This window comes from Desmodus rotundus, chromosome 10, assembly GCF_022682495.2.
Source record: "Desmodus rotundus isolate HL8 chromosome 10, HLdesRot8A.1, whole genome shotgun sequence".
NCBI classification, from domain to species: domain Eukaryota; kingdom Metazoa; phylum Chordata; class Mammalia; order Chiroptera; family Phyllostomidae; genus Desmodus; species Desmodus rotundus.
Genome location: NC_071396.1, coordinates 77,179,545 through 77,202,101, shown reverse-complemented (window position 1 = coordinate 77,202,101; position 22,557 = coordinate 77,179,545). Strand labels below are relative to the sequence as shown.

Genomic DNA, 22,557 nt, shown 5'->3' with positions numbered 1-22,557 from the left:
GCAAATAGCCTGGACTGAATGACCTCTCTCCTGCTTTGCCCATTCCTCCTTAGATGACCACCTCCTTGATACACGTTTTTAAGCTGTCCTGTAGGACATGGATCATGAAGTAGTTTAACATCAACTTAAATCAGACAAAACCAAAAGCTGACATGTGGGTGGGCAGAGGTAGGAGCAGGAGGCCTGGGTTGTGAGTGTGGCTCAGCTGCTCAGCTGGGGGCCTCAGGTCCGGGTCTGTGGGTATGATCCTGTTCTTGTGTTCTGTGCCCAGAAAACGTGGTTTCAAAACACTGCCACACTCTGGCTATTAGAACATTGCTCATAGTGGGATCCCATTTATGTAGAATAAATAAAAATTAAAGCTTAAAAAAAGTTCCTTATTCCCCATAAGGTTAATGGCATAGAAGTCCAAAATGAGACTCCGTGCTGGGCTCTGCAGAGAGCTCAGAAGCAGTGACCTTCAAAATAGACTTTTAGATTTTCACGATATAACCAATAGCTACAAGGAGATTTTAGCAAAATGGAATCTGTTATATTTTATTGTACCTCCTTCTGTTATTTTTAATACCAATTAAATGGTACCAGTTGTTTATAACAGAAGAAACTTTTGTACCCAACTAAAACAGCGTCTGGAAAATGAACTTCTCCAGCCGACCTATTGCGTACCTTTTAGAGCTAATAAATCATTAATCTAGGAAACTTTCTGTAGTAACTGTTGGATAGATAGTTAAGGGAAGGTGAACGTGATTCAAGTATTTGAGGGCGATGCTGTGGAGAGTGTATCTTCTCTTTAATGATAAACTCAGGAGCCATCGTGTTCATTAGAGATCTGCAGTCTGCAAATGGATCCAGTGCTCTCTTCTGCGTATCTAGCTCTCACCACAAAAAGGAACGCAGCAGTGTTGACTGGAGCGTGGGCAGCAGTATTAAATATGTATAGAGGGAAAATGACGGTGCTGTATTAATAAGTTATGAGTCTTACATTTGGTTGCAGTGCATGTTCTCAGTGCCCCCAGATGGACTTTTTTCCTGCCTTTAACCTGTATTCCCGCCGTGTCTGAAAAAATTACCCAGCACGCCATTTTACTTTCTAAGGGGTTTTAGATGGCATAGTGTAGGTATTCTCTCTCTCCACAAACCAAAAAAATTGTATTTTTATATTGTTAGAGCTTTCAAAACAGAGTAATGTAGACTTCAAGAGAACATTGCTTGTCACTAATGTGGTACCATGACTAGTTCTGCTGTGGCTAAGCTGAGCTTCAAAAGCACTAAAAGTTTTATGAAGAAGTGAAAAAGGAGCAAAGGGCGCTTACCTCAGGCACCTGGGCACATAGGTCTGATTGGGGGGACCAAAAATGTTTAGTGGTTGGCTCATAGAGAGTAGGAATACAAAGTGGGGAAGATTCACAAAGCTGAATACAGTATTCTACCTGCGAGAACGTGATGCTAATACTAGCAAGGTCAAGGTTCTCAGAATAAATACTTCTTACTGCCCTAACCAATCAACTTCACAATGACAATTTTCCTGCTTATTCCTCCACTCTTTAAAGGGAAACTTTAAATAAAGTTAACTCTTAAAGTTACATTGTTAATATAATAAATGGATTTATCTGATTTTTATTTTGGACTTCCAAGTATATACTAAGACAAGATACAGCCAACATCATGACACTGTTTGTTTTGCTTTTAGGGATCTAGAAATGGTGAAATTTCAAATTACAAAGAAGGATGCTTTCTGTAATCGACTTCACATTATTTTTATAAGCTTTTTCTTACTAAGAAAATGCCCTTATTTGCCTGATTACGTGGTGGCTGTATGCAGTTAGGTTGCTGAATAAAAATCAGTTTCTGATTTCTACATGTTACTAACATCTCTGTTTTTTAATAGTTTTTAAAATACATTAAGAGATTTATTTTATAATTTCTCAATGAATTTAATCAAGTCCATTAAAAGTGTTAATAAATCAGAGAACTCTAACTCCTCAGATATATATGGTGTATTGAGTTATGAGGAGTAATTAAGGCAGGTTATGGTGTCTATTCAACTGATGTTGAATGTATTTAGAATTTAGAAATACTTATTTTTATTAATTTGTATGTGATTAACTAAATGTTAATGGGCTGGCCAAAAAGTCCATTATGTTTTTTCCGACTATGGTTCTAGTAGCATTTAGTTGTCTTTAACCTCATTCAAAACAATTTTGTTAGATTGTATTGTGACAGTTGTCATATCAGCTTGCATTAAAAAAAAACATAATTGGTGAGTTTTTGTGCAGCCATTTTAATATTGAACATGGGAGAACATACACAACATTTCTGACATATGATGCTTTATTATTTCAAGAAAGATAAAAATGCAACTGAAACGCAAAAAATTTGTGTAGTGCATGGAGAAGGTACTATGACTGATTGATTGTGTCAAAAGTAGTTTGTGAAATTTTGTGCTGGAGATTTCTCACTGGACGATGCTCCACAGGTGGGGAGACCAGTTGAAGTTGACAACAATCAAATCAACACATTAATCGCTAACAATTAACATTATGTCATGCAGGAGATAGCCTATATACTCAAAATACCCGAACCAATAAAGTTATTGATGAAAATGTAAAATGTCATGTATTTTACGGACAAAATTAAATGGACTTTTTGGCCAACCCCAAATATACAGATTTTAAGGAAACTCTTTTACCATTTTCTCTGTTAGGAATATGTCTTAGTTATTACAATGTATCCACCTGTGAACTAAAGTTTTGATAGAAACATTAAAATGTCTGTAATGTACAAGTATTTCATTGGCTTGTTTTAACTTTGTCTTCTTTTTGTTTTCTTTTCCAGAAAGCACAAACATGCCAACAGAGACTAGATAGGGAAATTTCCAGCTTTCTCAAAATGATTAAGGAGTGTGACGTGGCTAAAGGTAAAAAAGCCAAGCACTACCCAAACCCCACGCCTGTTGTTATAGACATTGACTTCTGTAGTTCCGTTTAACTCTACATTTGAATTTAGCACTCCATCTGATAAAACTATTGTGAAATTTTAAAAGGGCTGTTTAAAAACTCTACTTATGGAGGGGGCTTGCTTTATAGATTAAAATGATTTTATTCTTTTAAGAACAAGAAAAACAAAGTCAAAGTTAACATTTTGGGGCTGTAAATTCATGTTGGTTGTGTAATAACAATTCTGCTTATAAATCTCAGAGCCTTGGAATTTGGAGTCAAACTGTCTTAGATTTGAACCTTTGCTCTGCCCCTTAGTGGCTGTTACTTTACACAGTTTAGCTTCAGAGCCTCAGTTTCCTCATCTATAAATGAGAGTTGGTTGTTTCCAGGCCTTGATTTTTTGTGAGTCTATGAATATATACATGAACTTGTCTAATAATTAATCTACTGTTCAACTTTTTATGTCTTTACTCTCCATTAGTTATGAAGTATTATGAGTTGACTCTAATTCAAAAATCAAAATACTATCCAATAAAAAATGCAGTACAAAAATTAAGTATTGAAAAAATTATTACTTTGTAAATTAAAAAGTTGTTTCTTAGACTATGATGTCTTTATAAATAACTACTAAAATATAATTGATTTAGTTGTCTGTGAGTCCTATTACTATCAATTTTATTTATTTTTTAAAAGAGATTTTTTTAAAGGATTTTATTTATTTATTTTTAGAGAGGGGAAGGGAGGGAGAGAGAAACATCATTGTGCGGTTGCCTCTTGAGCGCCCCCTACTGGGAACCTGATCTGCAATCCAGGCATGTGCTCTGACTGGGAAATCGAACCGGGGACCCTGTAGTTCGCAGGCCGGCACTCAATCCACTGAGCCACACTAGCAAGGGCTATTAACTATCAATTTTAATCATGAATTAGTTAATCAGTGAACTCCTAGGTTCAGTTTATCTGTGCCCAGAGAATGTGAAGAAATGTTAATATGAGAGTAACAGAGAATAGTCTGCATCTGTCCAGGTGTACAGCGGGCCTCCCTTCGCTTCAGTTTAACAGATGTTCATGTCAATAATGATAACTTTGGGAAGGACAGCAGCTGGGTCATTTTGATTATGAATTGTAGGCTGGAATATTGTGTTAGCACTGTTTATCTCCAGTGGGCTTTTTAAATAACAGCAGCTTTATTAGCTATAATTCCTATAGCCTAAAACTCACCTGTGTGAAGTGTACCATACAGTGGTTTTAGTACATACACAGAGTTATGCAACCAAGACCATCAATGAGCTTATAAAACATCATCTTTACCAAGAACCATCCAAGTAAGAAGTGCTATGACGACGTTTAAAAGATACAGAACCAGAGTGAGATGAATCATAACAATTTTCTTAACTTGCACCAAAGAAAAAAATTATAACTACAATCAAATTAAGTTTTTTTTAACCTGGAGTCAAATCTCCTGGTTCCGATGATCTGTGTGTCACGCCACTCATGATGATGGCCCGCATTACTTCTGCCCTTGGAGATATGTGTAACGTTTAGGGCCACGAAAGAGGTATTTGATCTTGGACAGTGCCATCTGCGAACTTGGAGATGTTTGACTGTCTGGCAACCCTGTTCCATATACCTACAATCAAACTCAGTTGATTTATATACCAGCAATTATAAACATGATTTTTTGGGGAAATTGGTGTAGATAAAGAAAGCTGTATCCTATATAAATAGTAAGTAAATGGGGTTAAGGGGATTTCATGAACGCATGTGGAGAGTTGAAGTAGCAGAGTTGCTCTGAATGCCAGGGGACTGTACAGAATAATCTCGCACCGTGTGTTTTATTAAAGGAAGCTGGTAGAGACTCGTCCTGCTCCAGACTGCCCACGTAGTTTGCCAATGTCGTCTCAAGATGAAACACTAAAATGTTTGTGGAATGAGTCCAGATCTTGTGGTTGAAAGCGTCTTACGTTTTAGTACAAAATTGTTTGAACTTTAAGACGCAGTTGCCTTCTTTCGTATTCAGACTTCGCCCATTGGAGTTCAGCTCTTATCATCTCCCATCCCGGTTACTGCGGCAGCCTGCCCTTTACTCTCGCTGCCTTTCATCCGTAAAGGGAATGGGATCAGAAGACTTTCAGGAACTCTTCCAACTCAGAATCTGTGAAATACTGCATTACTGCTTGCCAGGTTAATTTTAGAAAGGTGCTTTTTTGATCATGCATTTTCTGTTGAAAAAATCTTTTATGGGTTCTTGAAATGATAGAATAAAATGCAAACTCTTTATCCTGGCAATTAAGGACTTTTGTAGCCCAATCACCACCTGGTTTTTAAGCTTTATTTGTAATTATTCTCTTCCATGACTGTAATAAACAGTTTTGGCCAAATACCTCGTCCTCTACTGAAATACCACTCTCATGAGTGGCCCTTAAACCTGATTTCTCCCTGGACGAGTGCCAGGTTTACCTGTTGGCAACACATTGTTCAAGGTCCAAAGAATGCAGTGTTGAAATCTCTAGTATTCTATCTTTACCAAAAGCCTGGTTGCAAAATCAGTTAAAATCATCTAAACTACTAAAACTTGTGGAAGACTTCCTGAAGGCTAGGTAGTCAGTCTATTTTTCATTACAACCCTAAATTCACTGTTAGGTAGTCATCAGTTTGGACCATTATAAATAATGTCTTATTGTGCATTTAAATGTGATCACATCACTTCATTAGGGCTTTTGGACGTGGGGTTTGAGGTGAAAGCGTATTAACATTTTTGAGTCTATTACTATATATTGCATTTACTTTCCAGAAAAGATATTTTACTTCACATGCCGCCTGTAATGCATATACTTTATTGCATGCTACTAAATGTATATAAGTGAATCCCTGGTTAAAGAAATGAGAACTTTCAGTTATTTAAAAAAAAAAAAATCTGAAAGGAAAAGCACTTCAATCTACTGAAAACTCATAAAAATCCTAGGCTTCAAGTAAACACCCTTCTCACCACTTTCACTGTGGCCACCATCATCTCCCACATGGACTATTAAAACGACCTCCTAAACTGGCCCTCGGATTCTGCCCTCACTCCCTACACGTTCTCCCCAGGCAGCCTCCTGAAACGTCAGTGGGTAATGCCTTTGCTTAAAACATCCATTAGCTTACAGGTCGGCTCACTTAGAAGGAAAGACAGAGTCATTCTGATGACCCGCAGACCCTGCCAGTCCCTTTCCCGCAGTCAGGCCCTCATGTCCTAGTCTCCTCTGCTTGATCCTCCAGCCTCACTGGCCACCTACTTGTCTCTCAGAGGATCTGGGCAGACTCCCACCTCAGGCCTGAGCTGTGCTGATCCCTCAGGATGGAAGGCTTTTGTCTAGGGCACTCACTTACTTCCTTACTTCCCCAGGTCCTCCCTCAAACAGATCCCCCTGACCTCTCTTCCCGCCTGTTCTGTTTGCTCTTCCATGTCCACTTCCTGCCCTGCTTGCTGCCCTGGAGCCTTGGATCACTACAGACTTCCTTCCTGGGGTTTCCTTGCCCTCCGACTCCTGAGGGCATTCAGCAAATGGGAGTTCCTGTCGGGATTGTTGGTGGCGAGTGTGGGGGTGGACAGAGTAGTAGGTCAGGGGACCTCCCTGCTCCTTCCAGCCAGGCTGTGGTCTGACAGTGCTGCTGGGTTCCCCCGTCTGGCCCACGGCGCATTCTAATGATGCCAGCTCTCAGAGGCTTAGCCACACTGACCCCTTCATTTGCTCCTTTATGCAGGATGGTCCTGCATGCCAGTCTGTGAGTGCACATGCCATCGTCCCCTTTGTGCATAATCTCTCAAACATTTTTTTCAGGTCCCCTTGGAACTTGCCAGTTCCTCCCCACCAGCACCCTTACTGATACCTCGTTCTTTCTAAACTTTCAGCTCCCCTCAACACTTGTTATCCCCCTGCCTTGCTTGATTTTTCTCTTTGTCACTTATACGTGCAGTCGATTGTCTGTTGGGAGAGAAATTCCGTGAGGGCAGGAAAGTTTTGTTTTATTCACTGATTAACAGAGCTGGCACCTTAACAGTGCATGGCCCACATGGGCACTGAATATAATATATGTGTATTTGTATGCATATGTAAGTATAAATATATACATGCGTGTATGTTTGGAGTGAATGAAGTGAGTGACCTACTTATCTAGCTTACAAATGTATACCATTTCCCCTCAACTCCGGGATAAGTTAGTGCTACATTTGTTCTGTCGAGCTAGTAAGTACAAGGATGGAGAGAAACAGTAGGGAAGAAGCCACCAGCACTGCTGGAATGTTCTGCGCCCTTTACCACTGGGGTTCACAGTTAACGCCGTGGGTTTTATATCCTCCTCTTTTCCTCCGGGTTCAGTTTATTTTCTCACCGAGGAAAATCTTTGAGTAAGTCTTTGAGGCACTGTGAGAGGTAGAATCTCTGCCTTATCTAAATCTCTATCTCACTCTCACCAGGTTATAGTTACCATTACCATTTTGAAGATATGACTCCAGCTTCTGTGGCTCCTGATACTCTAGTAATGATTCTTTGGCAGACAGCCTTGTCTTTTTTTTTTTAATGTTCTCTTGCTTCAGAAATCTTCACTTTGTCTTTGGTGTTCTGCAGTTTTACTCTGTTCCTAGGTTTGACTTTTGTCGTTATGCATATATGCTGCTTGAGACTCTGTTTGTAATTTAAAGACTCAGTCCTTATCTCCATTAGTCTAGGAAAGCTCCTCCGCATTATCTGTCTCTTCAGACTTTGCTTCCTCATTCTGTCTACTCTCTTCTGCCAGAACTTCTCGGGGACACCTGCTGAATCTTGGTCTTTGACCTCCTACCTCTTAGTTTCTCATTTCTATTATTTTCTGTGTTAAATACTGAGTAATTTCTCCGATCTCTTTCTTAGTTTTAGTTTTTTTCCCTTCAATTGGGTCTACTTTTCTGTTTAATCCTTTGACTTTCTAATTTTTGTGGCTGTATTTTATAATTCTAGAAATTCTGGGTGGTAGTTTCTAAAGTTTTTGCTTTTCCTGTAGGGACATATTATTTTTTATATAATGTGTACTTCTAATTTTATCCAGAATTATTGAAACATAAACTTAAAGCCTTTTTAGGGGAATGTTTTTGTATGTCCCAAGTAGTTGTGAAGTAATTCTGTTGTTTTGTGTGCTAACTGTCCCTGGGGATGGATTGTTTTCCTGGCAGTGGATTATGTAACTTTTTACTGAGAGCTCATCTTCAGGGGGACTTGTTTTTTCTGCCTCCTGGATTATGGAAGTGCCCCTTCCCAGTAGTTTTGTGTCTGTTTCTGTTAGGGCTCTGCAGGTTTTCTGCTTCTGCGCTAATAGTTTTCAAATTTGATTCCACACTTAGGTGGGGCACAAGCTAGGAATTTCTGTTTCTTGTAATTCCCACCCCGAGCAATAGGCAGAAAGTGCCTTTTTCCACTGCTTCCCTGAGCCCAAGGCAGCTTTTCCATACCTGTGTACACCGGGGTCTGGCCCTGCCCGAGGCCTGGGTCCTGCGCTTTGTGAGAGCAGAGCCCTGCCTGTTCCGGGTCTGTGTTCCGGTGCCGTCCACCTCTGTCTCAGGCCTTCCCACCCAGGCTTCCCTGGCGTGTGCTTGTTTTATCAGACTTGCCTTTTTGTTTCTAGCACGTCTGGGGCTTTCTTCTTTCAAACGCTGCTGTACATTATTTTATTCAGCATCTTTATGGTCTGGGGTTGCAGGGATGATTCCCTATAAACTTAGTCTGCCACATACCACGCTGTCCCATTCTCCTTCTAAGACAAAACGTCAATAATTCGCAAATTGTCTCACATAGAATAGTAGCAAACACACATAGCCTTTTGCGCATTGTTCTGTGTACTTTATATATATTGACTCATTTATTCCTTCGAACTACACTATGGAGTGCATACAACTATTGTGTCCGTTTTATAGATAAGCTGGCCGAGGCATAGAGAGTTCGGTAAGTTGCCTAAGGTCACACAGCTAGTAAAGACTCAAGGGAGGGTTTGATTCCAGACAGCCTGGCTCTTAACCAATAAAGAGTCTAGAATAAATCAAGGATTCTATGTTTAACTTAAACATGTGGCCTAGGAACTAAAGAAGTTTACAGATTTATACCTAGGTCAGCAGTGAAAGGTAGACTTTTTTTGAGGAGGATCACGTTAGCTTGGCTGCTGTAGTTGAGGTGGTGTTCAAACCCTCAGTCTCCTCCTATTCAGAAGTTCAAAGATAGGGTGGGGTTGATGTAGAACAGAAGTTTCCAATTCAAAACAAAGAAATCCTCTCTTTTTCCTGTCAATGTTTTTTCTTCTCTTTTGTTTTCCTGATGTTCTTTATGGGGTTCATCTTGAAGAGTGCCGTGCTAATTCAGACAATTCCCAAAACCCAAACTTTGGAGTCACCTAAATTTTCTTTCTGCTGTACCTTTCAATCTCTGATGTAGCTCTCTACATTGTTCCCTTCTCTCTACCCCACTACTAGTCTGCTGAAACAGGCCACCACCATTTTTCCTGTGAGTTACAGCAGCAGCTTCTTGCCTGGCCACACAGCCTCCAGTTTTACGTTCCTCTCTTTCCCTCCATGGAATGTTCCAGGGTGGAGCTGGAAAGCTGTGGGTCAGTGGGGAAACTTCTGAAAATGAATAATTATTATTTCCAATATCCAGGGAGGATAAAACGTCTTGAACAAAGGTTTAGAGACAGTAAAATGTGAGAATATTTCTAGGAAAACAAGTATTTCCAGGAAAACAGCCTGGCTGATACTGATTGCATTTACGCAGGGCCTTACACGTTACGCTGAGTGTGGACTTTTTCTATATCAGAAGAACAGTGGAAGCCATCTGTATTAGAGCTTCGTTCGTTAACAAGACACAAGTATTTCCTTGTGTCTAAAAACTTACCCAAATAAAAATTGTATAGTGTATTATGAAAACAGCAGATTGTGAGCTTTTTATATGTCTCTAAAGATGAGCTTTTCACATGATCTTCTAGCATCTTTCCTGAGTTCAAAAATAATTTTAGTAGAAAAAGGAACATTTTCCTTAAAATTAAGTGTCCGATTTTTGTAGTAGGCCAAATACGGTAACACACTGGCCATTTTGCATTTGCTCATTACACTTTAGTCTCTAAATATTAATCAAGTAAAGCATACAGGCATCTGCAGTGATTCATTTGGTAACTTTTCTAGAAGCTTAGCAGTTTTATTTCCTTTTATGTAGCCACGTGCAAACATCGCTGTGTAAGAGGCACGCCAGTGCAGTCCGCCTCACCCCCGACGCCCTCTCCGCGAAGTCTGTCAGTTCCAACACCACGCCGCTGTGCCAGTTAGTGTTAATCCCAGAATCTTGTTTAAACACGTGATTCTCAGGGAAATAGGTAACTCTGGATTCTGTTTGGACAGAAGAATTTGATACTGTCTCAATAATGGATTCTTGTAAAAACATACCTTCATATGTATTTCTTGAAATGTCTTTTGAAAGCTTGCAGAATCACTTTTGTTTAAAAACTTCTATTTCTCAAAATTTATTTTGACATTTAATGTTTGTTACATGTTAACCAACATGTATCTAAACTATGAAATATCTAAAATATAGGCAGATTTGGAGATGATTAAGCATGTGATGATATTTAATAAAAAAAATAATACCCATGCTTCCAACTTCCTATCATTTGTACCATGAAAATGGAAAATTACTAGATTTCCCAGAACGTTTGTGGAAGGCAGAGGCTGTGCCTGTTTTTTCTTGTGCATCTCCTCTCAGTACTCAGTCCACAGCTCTGGGAGAGGCATCTGTTAAAGTACTATTTAAGTCATATGGCATCAAGCATATGGTATTCTCATTTGCTATTTAGCAACTAAGTACGGAAGAAATCTTCACATTTTGTATTAGATTCAAAATGAAAAATAAAGTATGTAAAGTCAAATTTATTATAGAATATAGTAGTTTTCAATTGGGTGCTATTACAAATAGCCAATACTAGGAAACTGTAATCTGTAAAATGAAAAATTGTTGGGAACCACCCTGCCTGATTTCAGAAGCTATAATCCTACATGGCTAATGCTGAGTAAAAAGACCTTGGAACCATAAGCCACTTAGGAGACAAAGCTTATCTTCCTGGCAGGGGCACTGCCTCTGCCCCCCTCTCACTTCACCCTGCTTGGCCCCAGGCGGATGACTGGTTAGCCAATGACGGGTAAGATTCCTCAAAGGAGGGATGACCTAAGACAGGCATGGTCATGAAGGGGGCCTCAGGGAAAGACTTTGGGGGGCTATGGAAAAAGGGGGTGATGCACCCTCACCCCTCGGCTTTGACATAGACTGAGTCCTCATTCTGTCTGCAAGGAGTCTCCTAATCTCTTGGCTGCCTTACTTCCCCTTCCTGACTTAAGCCTAAAACAATGCCTTAAACCTGAAACAATGCTGGAGGTGGGTGCGTCCCTGTGCTGGAAAGGGTGGGTTCCCTAGGGCAATCAGGCCTAAGAAAGGATGCATAAATTCCTATGAAACCTACTTTGCTAATACCCTCAATTTAAATGATAAGGGTCCAAGCATGAAGTGAGTTTGTTCCCCAAAGTTTCATGGCCCTTTAGCTATCTGACCATGACTCTAAATAAGTCCTCATAGTTCTTTGAATGTTACCTGTTGTTTGATCATTTCTTCCTGACAATGATTGATGAGCTTTATGTATACACCCTGCATTCCTCTGCAAATTAAACCCAATAAAAAGCCTGTCCAGGCAAGGGACTGGGCCAGTCCTCTCTTTCACTGAGAGAGTGGCTGTGTCGTCCCTTTTCCTCCACAGGATTTCTGTAGTCCGTGTGAATTTGTCTTGTCTCATCCATAACACCGCAGATACTGTGGGCTGGTGTCCGCATCAAAAAATATGATAAAATGTCATTTGGTCTTTATATCCAGATATGAAAGGTTTATGTCTTCATTCACTCTGACCTCTCCTTTTGTGGCCCACTTCAGCATTAGGAGTTTTGAGAACTAGTTTTTCCAAGAAAAGGACTTTCCTTTGCCAAAATAAGTTATATTTATATAGAAAATTTGGAAAATAAAAGGAATGCTATTCACAATTGTATCATCTGGAAAATATGGCCAAAAATGATATGTTGTTATTGTAGATTTTATTTACTCTATTTCTTTTTGAAAATTTTTGTTTCTTGATGAGACCCACTGTTTTATGGCCTAATTGGTTGCAGATTGCTGGCGTTTGGATCGACTTGATGACTTTCGTTTATTGACCTTGTTTACTGTGTTTTCAGAACAGTGTTTTAAGTAAGGCTATTTGAAATACAAAGGGTGTTACTGATTTAATTGCATTTCTCCTCTTAAGTTACGTTTTGATGAAAAGCTTTCTTAGCATTATGATTTTATGTGATGGAAAAAACACATTTAAAGGATCCTAATGTACAGTGAACACAAATTCCAAAACTGTTTTAACTAAGTACATTCCCCGTGCATTAATCTGGGCAGGATATGACATTTTACTTTTTTTTTTTTAGTGATGTGCTTGCATTTTGCAGCTTTATCTTGCCAACTTTTTTTCTTTCTTTAAATGGGTGAATGGATTAAGATTTTATTTAGGGCACCTGGGAAGAAAGTGCTATAGTCGCCTTTCTGTATCTTTGGAGGCCTGGTTCCAGGACCACCTTGGATACCAAAATCTGCAGAGGCTCAAGTCCCTTATATAAAATGGGGTAACATTTCATATAACATACACTCATCCTTCTGTTTAATCTTGAGATTACTTACATACCTACTACAATGTAAGTGCTGTGTAAACAGTTGTTATACTGTATTGTTTAGGGAATAATGAGAAAAAAAGTCTGTGTACATAGGCTTAACTATGAAGTACATGCCAGCAACAATGTAACATTTCTTTTCTGAATATTTTCTATCTGCAGTTGGTTGAATTCTCGGATGTGGAACCTGTGAATATGGAGGTCCAACTGTGTTACCATTTCTTTGTTCCCAACTTAATCATATACTAAATGACACTGAAACTCTACAGGGCCACATTTTTGAGAATGGAAAGGCCTATTTATGTCAAACATTTATCCAAATAAGAACAAGAAGTTGAATTAATGCCTCCTTCAGCTATGTTACCCATCATATCAATTACAGCATTATTTTTGTCTCTTTTTAGCAGTTTGCTTTTGAATAAAATTACTTATTTGGCATAGAATATCGTGAAAGGAAGTACTGATGTTTCACAGCTAGTGCTATCAGTCCTCCTTGTTAGCTGCTTCTCCTAAACGTTATATTACTGTTATTCTGTAAACTTGTTTTTAGTCTTGGCTTTTCTCCTTGTAGGGTACAGACCTTTCTAGGACAAGGCTTCATCCATTCTTTTTCTGTACCAGTGTGTGTGCTCTGCATACAGTAGGTGCTTATGATGCCCCAGGAACATACTGTGTGCTTTGTTTAAGGTGGCTGGAAAGAAACGTGAAGTTTGTAGCTATAAAAGTATGTTTGTGGTTGTAGTTTATTCTGATTACTTAAAATCCCACTCATTTATTATTTTTTTAAATTTCTAGACATGCTTCCATCATTTCTTCAGAAAGTTGAAGTTGTCTCTGAAGCTTCTAGAGAGACTTGCGTTGCTTTGAGCGATTGCCTTAATCTCTTCACTAAACAAGAAGGGGTAGGTAGTGCGGAATTGAATATTTTAACAATCGTTTGGTGTCACATACGATCATCCAATGACTTACTGCTTTCAAAACATCCAAAGGTAGGAGAAAATAGTAGTAACAAAGTAAATAAAAGCTTCATTCTTCACCAGAATATAGAACACATTTATTTATTTATTTGAATTTTTATAAAGTTTATTTGAGCCAAACTGATGACATCTGCCGAGGAACGAGATCTCAAATGCTCCCAGAACTTATTTGGTCTTTATTAAGCAGGATGCTTCTGAAATAACCATCAAATTCATTTATATAGCCATATTTAACAAGTATGTTTTAAAGTTGTACTTAGAGTGAAGTGTTTCAGTAAGAAGGTTATAAAAATATTCTAGAAACCAATGGTCTTTATATGAAAACTATATAATACTGTTATTTAGAATATAGAGTGCTGTTATACTTATGTGAACTAAACTCAGTGGGTTAGGTTTGTGTGTGTGTGTGTGTGTGTGTGTGCTCTTTTTTACCTCTCTCTCCCATGCAAAGATTTGCCATTTACTTTTCCAAATATGAGTAAGAGTGATATGCTTATTTGTTAGTAATTCTTTTCCTAAGGACTGCAAAGTTGTTAAGATGTGATTTGGTTGCCTGAACTAGATTTTTTCTTGTTGTATTTTTTCCCCCATTTTTATGATTTTAATGAAAGGCAAGTAGCAGTAGACTTTCTTTTCCATTTTGTTACTTTCTACATATATGTATAATCTTCAAGTTTTAGGTTGACATCAAATTTCTTATTCTCATTACAATTTATTTGTACTATTTGGATAGAGATTAGGTTTTGGTAAAACAGGATAGATGAACATGGTTATATTATGTTTCTCTTATATGTAAAGATCTAAAATTTTATCATGATTAGAATTCATGTAAAAGTTTTGTGAATTCATATAAAAGTTTTAAATGCTATGTTTGCGAGCCACAGATTCCACATATTTTATTTGGAGAATAAGAAAAATCTATGTAAATGATCAGAACTCACTTAAACATACAGAAAGTCAGTAGAATTCTCCTAGTTCAGGAAATAATTGTTTTAAAATTTTAAGTGGTTGATGCTTCTGATATTGGTCGAAGACACCCCTTCTCAGCATTTGTGTCGATGATTTGCGCATGTCATATTCTAGCTCTTATAGATGCGGAATGATTAGCCATCTGAATAATCGACGTACGATGACAGCGTTGTAGTGCACCCTCAGCGTGCACGGACCACGATGCCGCGGGCCTCAGGCGCTGGTTAGTGCGTTGTAAAGCCAAATTTCGTCCACATCCTGTACGTGGCACCTGATGGATGTATCGATAACTGTCTTTTTGTTTTCAAGATGTATAGTTTTAAGGTGAACACTGGATTAGAAATCATTTAACTTCTTGAGACGCCAGCCTATGCTGATTTTAAAACTAGTTGTTTTAAAAAGTAGCCTGGGTAATCACCTCTGTGTGAAAATCTAGATGTATAAGAGTATTAGCCTAAACTTTAGACTAATGAACCTCATTAGCCTTTTAAATTTGTCGTGAGGATTAAATTAGAGAATATAAGTAAAATGCTTAGCATAGTTCTCACACGCAGCCAGCCCCGAGTGGAAGTGAGCGGTTCTGTTGTAGGGGGCTCACCGACACTTGTGACCCCTCCTTCTGACGGTATCCTGGAGCTTGTGTGTCTATGACACTGGATATTTCTCGTTTGGGAGGAGGCGATGGGATCTAAAGAAAATCTGACTATTTATGAAGTAAATGTGCTGAGGGACTACTTCAAGCTCTTTGAACCTTGACGTCTGCATCCTTCAAGTGAGGGAGACCATACAGAAAGCCATGAAGAGTGCTGGCCCAAAAGTCTAACAGGCCTCTTTTACCTGCCACTCTCCCCTAACCAGTTGTGCGATCTTGGGCACCTTTCTGTGAATTGAAACTATACAGGTACCCAGAGTTGGTGTGGGGATCAAATGTATATAGATGAATAATACGTATATAGAGCATATTAGCATGTCGCGTGGCAAGCAGTAATCATTTTGTAAACGCCATTTATTGCTTCAAACTTTTAAAGTATCTCTAAGATTCCTTTTTTAGTAATTCTATGAAATACCAACTCCGTGAGACCCTCAGTGAAATTCATAGATTTTCTTCTGAGGAATATGAATATAGACAATGAGAAGGCCTTAAAAATATTTGAAAGATAAATGGCATCTTTAAAGTTACTCTTTCAAATGACTAAGAATTACAGCCAAGGAATTTAATAGCTTAATTGAGACCATAGTGGAATAATTATGTACTGTAGGAAATTTAATTTAAAAAAAGAGCAGTCAAAATGTTTAAACTCATGTAGACCTGGGTCTAGTTCTTGGTTCTGCCATTTAGTCTCTCTTCGCCTCAGTTTTCGAATACAGTTTCCTTTGTAAAGTGATGACCAGCCAGAAAGGAGTGCTTCGAAGAGTAAGCCAGAGCACAGGGGCAAAACCCCGAGTATAGCGCCTGGCATGGCTATAGCGGGGCCTAATAGATGTAAATGACTCCAATCCCCAGGGCAGCTGAACTGTTTTTATTCTAACCTTTTCTGGGTGACAGTTATTCTAAATGTTTCACATTTATTTCTTAAGCTAAATTTTTAAAACTCAGAAGTGCCTTGAGGGGATAATGTTTACAGGACTCGGTGTTTTTTGACTAAATGGTCCAGTCCTACTGATGCTTTTGAACTCTTTTGTTCCTTATGGGTTTTTTTTTTTTTTTGATATGCCATTTTTTTATTACTATTGAGTTCAAAATATCTCATAACTGCTACTGTGATTTCTTTTTACATGTTTGTTATTGAAGTGCATTTAACATATATTAGTTTCAGGCACAGGACATATTGATTCAGCATTTATATACCTTACGGTGTGACCATCACAATAAGTCCCCTGTCACCATACAAAATTAATTATGATATTACTGTTTTCTCTGTGGCTCCTTATGGGTTTTTAAAAAATTCTCTCTGATTTTTAGACTGACTGTGTGCCTCCCTGTAGCTGTGGAATACTGATCCCTTCTGATGTACTCTTTAAATCTTCTGTTTATTAAAATGAAAACCAGATAACCAAACTTGGAGAAATTATGTCCACAGTAAGATGATACGGCTCCGTGTGAGAAACTCCAGCGTTTACAGCAGGCACAGGCCTTAGTGCCTGGACCCGGGACTTTCTCTGGCACGTGGGTGTTCTTTGCTTATCTGGGAAAGCTCCGATATGACCAAGATACTTGAGGTGTCCATATGACCATATTTTACCTGTAAATAACACTATTTGTGTTTAAAAAAAAAGAACTGCAATAAAATAAGCTGTAAAGTTTGTGATAGATGTACTAAAGGGAAACTTACTAGATTTTTTTTAGGGTGATATACTTGGGAAACGATATAATAGAATGTAAATGCTGTGGTTTTTCCTAAAGCTTATATGAGAGTTCCATTCGAAAGGCTAGAAACTGGTTTCATGAATTACTTCTGTTTCTGTAGCTTTCCTCACCAGAAGGTGGGATCAGAATGGTTCAAAGGTCCCACAGAAGCCATCATTGGTGCCCTTCACGTTGTGTGAGTTATCTCCCCTTGCTATTAGTCAAACCTGCTTTTCCGAAGTAGGAACCTGCTTACTTAAAGTTAGTGTAAGCTCACTTACAAAATATTTATACTTCTGTGTTAAGTCTCCTAACTGCTAAAGAGCTGTAACCCAGACGTGTGATTAGAGTGCTAGCGATGCTAAGTTTGTGATGTAATTCAAAGATTCAGGCTCAAAACTGGAGCCAGCCACAAGGTACTGCTGCTCTGGACCAGATGCTGACATCTTCAGAGGGAAATCGCGTCCTCTTGTGGACTTGTAACTCCCTCACCTTGCGGGCCCTAATACTCATTGTGTTTCCTGTGCTGTTCAGAGGCCTTTAGTCATTTTGTGTCCCCAATCTCTTTTTCATTTCCTAATGTTGCTACCTTGCAGGCCTTCACCTCTCTCTCATGTTTGCAATTTCTTCATCCCCTTCTACTCTGAGCAGAATTCTTGGTTAAATATTAAGCAGTGATTGTACATGGCCTCACCCCTATTTGTATCTTTCTCTTTTTCTTTTATTGGAGGTATCTTTTTCTGCCATTCTGCTTCAGAATCAACGCCTCCCTTCTTCTAAATTTGTTACTTCCTTATAGCTTTTATTTCTCTATAACCCTGTCCAGTTCCATTTTTTGAAAATGTGATATTCTGTTTTTACTTCTTCATTCCTTAACCAGTCCACTGAAACCATTCTTGCCAATATTTCCTTACTGCGATTCAGAGGACACCCTTAAATGATCTTGCTTGTCTTTGGAAGGATCTGGCATTTGACCCCTGCTTGCTTGGTAGAATTCTTCTCTGTGATTTCTATGGTGCCTACCTGTTAGGACTTCTCTTTTGTTTATAGCAGCTCATCCTCAGTTTTCTTCTAAAGCATCATTTCTTCTTCCTGAGCCTTCAATGTTAGTATTCCCTAGGTTTCTGTAGGTGGCCTTCTCAGCATTCTTCCTTGGTGACCTCACCCACCAGAAATCCATGATGACTCCGATATCTCCACCTTAGATCTCTCCTGAGCAATGAACCAGCATGGCCAGTTGCCTTTTGAACATTTACATATGGTTACTCAAAGGTATTCCAAAACCAATGTACCTAAAATGAAAGAACTCAAGGAATTACCACCTGTTGGGAAACTCAAGTCAGAAACATGTGAGTGACCTTTTGGTTCATCCTTCTTTCTCATCCCCACCTTTAATCAAGCCCTGTCATTTTTACGTCCTGTGTCTCAGGAGTGCTCTCTCTCCCTTTATTCCCTTTCCCCCTCCCCACACACAATCTCCCCATTGTCACTGTGTTAGATGAAGCGCTCAGGGTGGCTCTGCTGGATGACCGCCACCATTTTCTAAGCCCAGGTTCCACCCTTCAGATTGGGTTAGATGTCCCTCGCGTTCCACGAGTTCTTGCTGTTGTGGCAGGATCGCGTTGTGTCATTATGTATTTGTCTATAGGCTCACCGAGCTGGAGCTCCTTGAGTGAGCAGCTAGTCTTAGCTATTTTTGTAGCGTGTGTCTAGCATAGTACTTGGCATGTAGTGGACAGTTAATAAATATCTGGCTGGTTGAATAATGAATGTACAAAGGAAAGAATAGAATGTTTTGAGTCAGCCCAGTCAACTCTGCTTTCTTGAGCTTGAACAAATTAATAGTTCAGGAATTCTATTTCCAAATCTGAAATTGTATTTCCAGAATACAAATGAGTTATGTGTAGTTCCTCAGCACAGTGCCTGGCACATTTTAGGTGCTCTGTAAATTACCTCCGGAAACCAATTAGCCTCTGTTATTCATTGTTTTGTTTTTGCTGCCTAGTACTACTTCAAAAACTGAACTCATTCTCTGATTTTCAAGGTCTAGGGAACTTCTATAGCAAGGGCTCCTTTTAGTGCCAAATAAGACTTTTTGAAATATGAATACTATTTAGTGTTAAAAAAGAAAAGAAAAGAAAAGAAAGCAAACTAGCTTTTTGAAGACACCGTGAAGCCTCACCTACACTAAATCCAAATTTTCTAAGTGCGGCATTGTATCTAGACCCTTCACATCTGGAGTGCAGTGACAGCCACTGTGGGAATGGTGAATCTACCTGAGGAGCTTGTCAAAGAAACATTTTGTTCAGTGTTATTCTGTTCCCTAGTTTGAAGACAGATTTATACACATCAGAAAGGTTTAAAACTACTGTTGGGGCAAAAAGTCCACCCCCAGCCTCATACTTAACCAAGACCTTAAGTAGCTTGAACATTCCACTTGAGTGTACCATTTATGGGGTGGAGTTGTCTGTCCTTTGGGCCTTTGTCTACACTTCAAGCCTGGCTGGAATCAGAAACCATGTATTTCCTATATGTAGCTTTCACATTAGGTAGGGTTAATACTGCTGCTTTTCCTCATTGTTCAAATGGTAGCCAGAAAATATATTTCTCAAAATGCGAAGATCACTCAGTCTTTGTTTTGAGACTGGAAACATTAACTCCGCAGTGTAAAACTATGTGTCAGTTATCTTCAAGGTGGAAGACACCAGAAGACACAGGATTTCTCTGCTTTTCCCCAGGAGCAGGCTGGCCATTTAAAAGTTGTCAGGGCCGCTGTCTCCAGCAGAGGGCTTGAACACACAGCCCACTCTAGGACCTCGCAGGAGCCTCCGCGGGATGCACACAGAGCAAGAGTAGCAGTTTCTTTACTTCCTTCCCCAAAATTCCCAGGGAGCAGTCCGCTAGCTTGCTCGTAGGGGCACAGTGCAGGCTCTCGCCGCCCCCTGGCAGGTCCCTTACCTGTACCTCCGGGAGACGCAGGGGGGCGGGGGCAGGGCCAGGGAGGAGGGACTGGAGGACGACAGCGGCAGCGCTGCCTCCTGCTGCAGGCCGTCCCTGCGCCGCCTGCTCGCCAGTCCCCAGCGAGCCCCGAGAGGGCGGGTCTGCGGCCCTGTGGCACAGCGCGGACCTCTGGCGCCCCGGGAGTCCAGGGCCCAGGGCAGGCGGGCTGCGCCTCTGCTCGACCTCGCTGGACTTGGGGCGGGCCACGCTGCACGAAGGTGACTTAGGGAGACCTTGCGGTGCCACCCTGGGTTGCACCTCCTGGCTCGGCTGGAAGGGAGGTGGAGGAACAGGCCGAGCGCATTTGTGCTGGAGCTGGCGGAGGAGTTCAGGGTGGAGCGCCAGCCGGGATCTCCAGATCCGGCCCAGGTGGGTGGGTGTGCGTGCCTCCGGGGGGCTTTGCTGGGGCCAGCCTGCCAACCACAGGGGACACTGGGGACCGGAGGGGGTAGGGCGGCCAGACGAGATCGAGGGATGTGAGTAGATCCAAGAACAGTTGCACTGTGTGTGCTCCGAGCGAAGTGCAGCCGCTGGTGTGTGGGGAGGGGTGCGGGAAGCTCGGAGACCCTGCCAAACACGGGGTCTCCTGCAGGCTCTACATTTGCGGTTCCCTCAGGAAGAGCCCCCGGGGGAAAAGCCTGTGGACCAACACATGTATTTTTTCAGTTTAGTGTTGATAGTAGGTCAAGTGGGGCTGGAGTGGGAGGAGTAAGGCAGTGAAAGACATTATTGTCCTAAATAACCTTCCAAGTTAGTGATTTTCTGCGTGCGTCTGCCCTGGCTGACATTGAGATGAACTTAGCGTTCACTGTATGGAAGGCACTGGAATTCCGAGAAAACGAAGGAGAACGCCTGAGCGTCGACGGAAAGGGCAGTTTTACTGCGGTTGGGGTGCGGGGAGGTGGCTCTCAACTTTGTTTGGATTAGGAATTTTTGATTACTCACAGGCATTCTTTGTAGCCTAAACCGGAGGAGAATCACGATCCCTAGCGTTTGGACCATGTGGCTAGTTGTTTTGTGTTTTCTGTTGTGCTGGTGTTTTTCTTGATTTGGAGAGAGGGCTGTGGGAGGGAAGGTGCCAGGGAAGAACTCAGAGCTGCTTTTCGGTTATTAAAGCTATTGAAAGTTTCTTAACTGAATTAGGTTCGAAGTCAGGATGAAAGCATTTCATTTTGAAGGCATAGCAGTGCTTAACAGGAATGTTTTTCAGAAGAGAAAAATGCTTGAAATGTCTGTTGGTGGAGTAATGTGTCGGCTAGAGTATGGGGATCTAAATGTAAATTTTCTTTTCGGTCTGAGGACATAGCAAAGTTAATCTCCGGTCCAAATGAGGTTTGATTTCAAGCCCGCAGCGGACGGCTTCGGCGAGTTAGTGCAGTTTTCACCGAGTAGGTGTTCGATGGGAGCCAGAAGACGAGAGGGCTGTTCTGGCCTTTGTCCCAGTGCTGCTTTTACTAGACTCTGGGACCTTAAAGGGATTTGTATCACTTTGAATATGGACTCTAGTATCCCCTGAGAAGCTCTTTAAAGGTTAATTTTAAGGAATTTTTATTGATGGAGAGAGTGACCCACATCATCTCTCCACCCTCAGTTGTGCACCTTGCAGAATTGGGGGGGGGGGAGGGAAGTAGAAAGCTTATTAGATTTTCCATATTAAAAGCAAGTGCATGTAGTAATATTCAGGGTAGTGTATAAACATAGTTCAAGGACATTTTAAATACTGTACACAAAGTAATTGATAACATGATTATGCCATGCTGTATTAAGCTCTATGTACAGTTTATGATATGTGCCATGTATAGTCTTTTAAAAAGCTTTTGTAAATTTATTAGTATTTCTGCCACTCAGATATAGGATTATAAGGAAACTTGGATTCCTTTAAAAATTAGAAATTTAGAATTTTTACCTGGTCTACACTATTCAACATATATCCCTAAATTTTTAGCTTGCTATCTATGTAATCCAGAAATATACTGCTACAAATTAATTTTTGAAGCAGTTAGGACATATGTTAAACATAAATGAACATTGTGTACAATGACGGTGGTTTTCATTTTGATAACTTCTGTGGGGTTTTGAAAAACAGTAACATAAGATTTTACTTAGTAGCATGAAGTGTGCGTGTGTCCATAAGGCTCACCGTGTTTGCCGTAACCCGGGATCCATCCCGCCAGGTTTTCACAGCTCACAGTGGGACCAGACCGCAGTCTGCGTGCGACTGTGCTCGCCGGGCTCCTATTCGAGAGTGCGGTGCCTGACTTTGACTCTGTCTGGTGAATTGTGAATGAGTCACAGGCGGATACAATTTTTCTCTCACTTTAACTTCAGAGTGTTAAGGATGTAAATTCTATACATGTTTATGTTGGTCTGCCATAGACTTGACATCTATTATTTTATGTAGTATTTTATATAGTATACTTTTTGTAATATTTGAGTATATTTTTTCCTTAATCCAGTGAGTATTCACATACTGTTTACCTTGTCAGATACTACTATTCCAGTCTGTCTCCGTAGAACTTGGAGTTTACTGCAGGAGCGAGCAGACCAAAAGGTTTCTCAGAGAAGGCACAACAGACCCGGGGG

The 22,557-nt window shown here is 40.3% G+C and overlaps 1 protein-coding gene across 6 annotated transcripts in view; it reads left to right on the top strand.

Moving 5' to 3' along the window:
• Positions 1–22,557, top strand: part of OSBPL1A (oxysterol binding protein like 1A) — a 201,224-nt gene that overhangs the window by 68,519 nt on the left and 110,148 nt on the right. For 2 of the 6 annotated variants that reach the window (XM_024580141.3, XM_045188012.3), the window contains 2 exons: positions 2,836–2,917; positions 13,477–13,583. In XM_024580141.3, the coding sequence (XP_024435909.1) occupies positions 2,836–2,917; positions 13,477–13,583 (189 nt within the window). Of the gene's footprint in view, positions 1–2,835; positions 2,918–13,476; positions 13,584–19,978; positions 20,344–20,758; positions 20,846–22,557 lie in introns of those variants that run through there. The other 4 variants (XM_045188013.2, XM_024580143.4, XM_053912206.2 and 1 more) reach the window with 3 other exon arrangements.